Below are 3,340 nucleotides of genomic sequence, written 5' to 3'. Positions count from 1 at the left end.
CTTTCCAACTCTACATTGGCAGATAGTATATTAGTACCTGCAGACTGTCTAAAGGGAGAAAAATTGGTCAAAAACTTGCTCTTTTAGAATCCTTGTCTTGGGTAGGTTTGAAGCACATGACAAAGGTCTTCAAGGCCTGGTTTGCCTATGGCTCCAACAATGAGCCTGGATTATAAATACACAACCAGAAATCGATTCAAGGTACTTTCACTCATAGCTTTGTAGTTTTAAGTCGCCTTTCCTTGGATATTTTTGTCCTGAGAGGCTTGTAGGATTTGTGGTTCAACTTCATGGTTGCTTGTTATTTGACCTGCTTCTGTTACACTATTGATAAATACTCTCAGTTTTGCAATACTGATAACGAGTAAGCTTTATGTACATATCTGTACTTGATATTCGAGAGAATAAAAGAGAAGTATTCTCCTCGGGCTAAAACAGTTTGTTTTTCAGTGGATAAGGCAAGCATGGGCAAAAATAACGACTTACCAGCCATTCCGGCTTTGCCCTCGGGTAAGAAGGTCTTTTGCAGTTTAACCATTGCCTTGGTTTTTGGTTTGGTTTTTCATGGGCTCTACTATTCGCTACAAGGAATATGCTACCCAGTACTATTAAAGTGAAAGGCTACAATTATATATTATCGAATTTGAATTGTAATTAAAGGCTTGAGTGATGATTTCATCAATCACATTCGTAAGTTAGTTTTGAGGACTAACTTATGAATGTGATTGGTGAAAAATCACGAAAATCGTAATTGCAGGTGGTAATTGGTTAAAGTCTGACCCCAAATATGAGAGCAATGAGTTTGTGTCAGATGCGGATTGGGAGGAAATAAATTCCAAAGATGGGAGGGCAAAGCCCGCGGATGAAAGGCTCCAAAAGGCCCTTGAAGACATCAACAAGCAAAATGAGGCCTACAGAAATCGAAAATTCCTTTTTTATTGTCGCCCATCCAATATTGATCTTTTGGCGCAACAAACTAGGCTTGCAGGTAAATATATTTGACGACCCTGGGAAACATCATTGATTATGGATTGATTCATGTTCAAAACCCTTTCCAATATTAGGGTTCAAAGGTAAAAGTCAAAGCGGTCCCACTATGTTTGGAAGTGGGAAACCAACTTCCAATGACACAACATTAAAGGATTACTTGGAAGGTCTTGAGCAAAAGCGAAAAGAAGGAGGAGGCATTCCAGACGAGTTCCATACTGAAAGAAAATTCCTGACGGCAGTGAGGGATCAAGGGGAGTGCCGTTGTTGTGCCGTGTTTGCTTCAGTGGCCGCCATTGAGACAGCCTTCCTCATTGCAAATCCAAATTTGGACAATGACTTGCATTTGTCGGAGCAAGCACTCTTAAATTCTGCCCGTTCAGAGTAAGTGTAAATGAAATTGAACTGTGCGAGCCATTTGCATCACGTTTTCTGGTTTGCAGCGACAATGACCATGGTTGTGACGGAACCTCGTCTTTGGATACCTACCTCAAGAGTGTCATCGAAAAGTGTGGAGGCCAATTACCTTTAGCGAAGGATGTTCCTTATAAAGCAAAGCAGGAAAACACAGATGATAAAACAATGCCCGACAATTACGATTCAGGAGTCAAGGTAAGAGCAATAATCTTAACTTGAAAAGGCTTGAATCGATACTTTGGGCACTTCTCATGGTCATATTTCTTTCCAAACAAAAGGTCACGGATTACTACTATTTCAAGAAAGAATTGACGGATGACCAAATGAAAGTCCTGCTTTTAAAGCATGGCTCTGTTGTTGTGGCCATTCAATACGGTGATGAAAATTCCCACCTCCGAAATTCATTGCGACTTTTCGGCAAAGGGATCATGGATTATTCTGCATTTGCCAAGTAGGGTATCAGTTTACATTAGACTATCACATTCACAAAACTAAGAATCAGGGAATTATTGAGAAATTTCAACCATGCCAACATCAATTTTCCAGACCAGAGTCCAATGAAATGCACGCAGTCACTCTCATTGGATATGGGATACATGAAGGCACTCGTTTTTGGGAGATCAAAAACTCTTGGGGTTCCGAGTGGGGAAATAAGGGCTACATGAAAATAAAGCAAGGATGGGAATGCAGTACCATCACAAAGGTGAGCTACTGAAAAGTGCGATATTAGTCACCCTGATGATCTCACTCTAACTTCAATTTCATATAGTGTGCAATGGTACCAATTGTGGAAAAAACCCTGGCAAATTGTGTGCCTGGGAGGATTGTCCAATGACCCTGTCCACCGTCTTGAATGGATTATCTGCCAATAAAGCGAGTTCATTGCTTACCCTAAACGAGATTGATATGCATGCCTTCAAATACTAAAATTATTTGCATTGCGACCCTGGGTTATTTCATGATTGTAGACAAACCCTGTCCCAAAAAACTTATGTGAAGCGATGCTTAAGTTTGTAGATTATAAGGGTCCAAACTTCGACCTTATTATCTTCATGAAGACAAAAACATATTTCCAACCGAGTTTGATTCCTTCTCGTTGTTCCGCTAAATAAAGCATTTTTATCAAATTATTACACACCTAACCATGTAACAACATATGTGCGGATAGAAAATAACAAGTCTACATCCATTGCAACTTCCCTGTGAGATTATCCTAGCTAATCCTAAGAGAAGTTAATGCTAAACTCTTGAAACAACCATATAAACTTAGTTTTCATTGTGAAATCACTCAACGCAGCAAAAAATGATGATAGAAGAGTAATGGTTTTGAAAATGAAACGCTTTTAGACGCAGATTCATGCTTTGTGATTAGTGCTCGAGTCCGAGTGCATTCGAGTCTTTTACTCGAGTTTGGGGCAATTGGCCGGACTTGAGTCTTTTAGAAATGAGTCCGGACTTGCTAAAGATAAAAATCATCTTTGTGTTTTGATTTCGCAAGACGAGATTTCTGCGTGATCTGATTTTGGTTCAAGACTTGAGTCCTGTGCCAGACTTTGGGAATCCGACCAAAAGTCAAAAGATGTGAGGACTTGTATGAGTCCGAATTTTGCCGGACTCGACCCAGCTCTAATTGTGATACATTGATGGAATACGGAAATATCTTCATGATGAGTTGTTCCTCGGCCATGATGATATGGTCACCTTTTTTAATATAATCATGCCAGTTCTATGTCAGGTGGACACCCTGAAAAGGAGAAGCTGCTTAACGAGTTAAAACGCGTTAAGTAAGAGCAAGAGAAATAAAAGCTGGATTCTTCGTTGATCAGCTTACCCCTCTCGTCTCATCATTGAGACGACTGCCACAGTGGTTCAAAAGCCTTTTTGAATTCCAACAGAAATATCCAAGCAAATCCTGTTAACTAATAGCCATATGCGC

The 3,340-nt window shown here is 40.0% G+C and overlaps 1 protein-coding gene across 2 annotated transcripts; it reads left to right on the top strand.

The window, feature by feature from the left end:
* The first annotated feature begins 357 nt into the window (after positions 1–357).
* LOC131891445 (uncharacterized) lies at positions 358–2,534 on the top strand. 2 transcript variants are annotated; one of them, XM_059241015.1, is made up of 7 exons: positions 358–510; positions 758–988; positions 1,065–1,371; positions 1,431–1,599; positions 1,707–1,855; positions 1,951–2,107; positions 2,174–2,534. In XM_059241015.1, the coding sequence occupies exons 1-7, from the start codon at positions 465–467 to the stop codon at positions 2,237–2,239; spliced, it is 1,125 nt and encodes a 374-aa protein (XP_059096998.1). In that variant the 5' UTR covers positions 358–464; the 3' UTR covers positions 2,240–2,534. The 2 variants fall into 2 exon arrangements, with proteins under 2 accessions (XP_059096998.1, XP_059096997.1); XM_059241014.1 differs by having other exon boundaries at positions 1,683–1,855.
* The last annotated feature ends 806 nt before the right edge of the window (positions 2,535–3,340 follow it).

Source organism: Tigriopus californicus, chromosome 12, assembly GCF_007210705.1.
Source record: "Tigriopus californicus strain San Diego chromosome 12, Tcal_SD_v2.1, whole genome shotgun sequence".
Lineage (NCBI taxonomy): Eukaryota > Metazoa > Arthropoda > Copepoda > Harpacticoida > Harpacticidae > Tigriopus > Tigriopus californicus.
Note: the sequence above shows the minus strand (reverse complement) of the source record. Positions and strands in the feature narration are given on the sequence as shown.

Excerpts from the sequence above, each read along its gene's own strand:
- LOC131891445 (XM_059241014.1), top strand. The coding sequence starts at position 465 with ATGGGCAAAAATAACGACTTACCAGCCATTCCGGCTTTGCCCTCGG. Across the intron at positions 1,856-1,950 it reads GATTATTCTGCATTTGCCAA|ACCAGAGTCCAATGAAATGC; the intron begins GTAGGGTATCAG and ends TCAATTTTCCAG. Across the intron at positions 2,108-2,173 it reads AATGCAGTACCATCACAAAG|TGTGCAATGGTACCAATTGT; the intron begins GTGAGCTACTGA and ends AATTTCATATAG.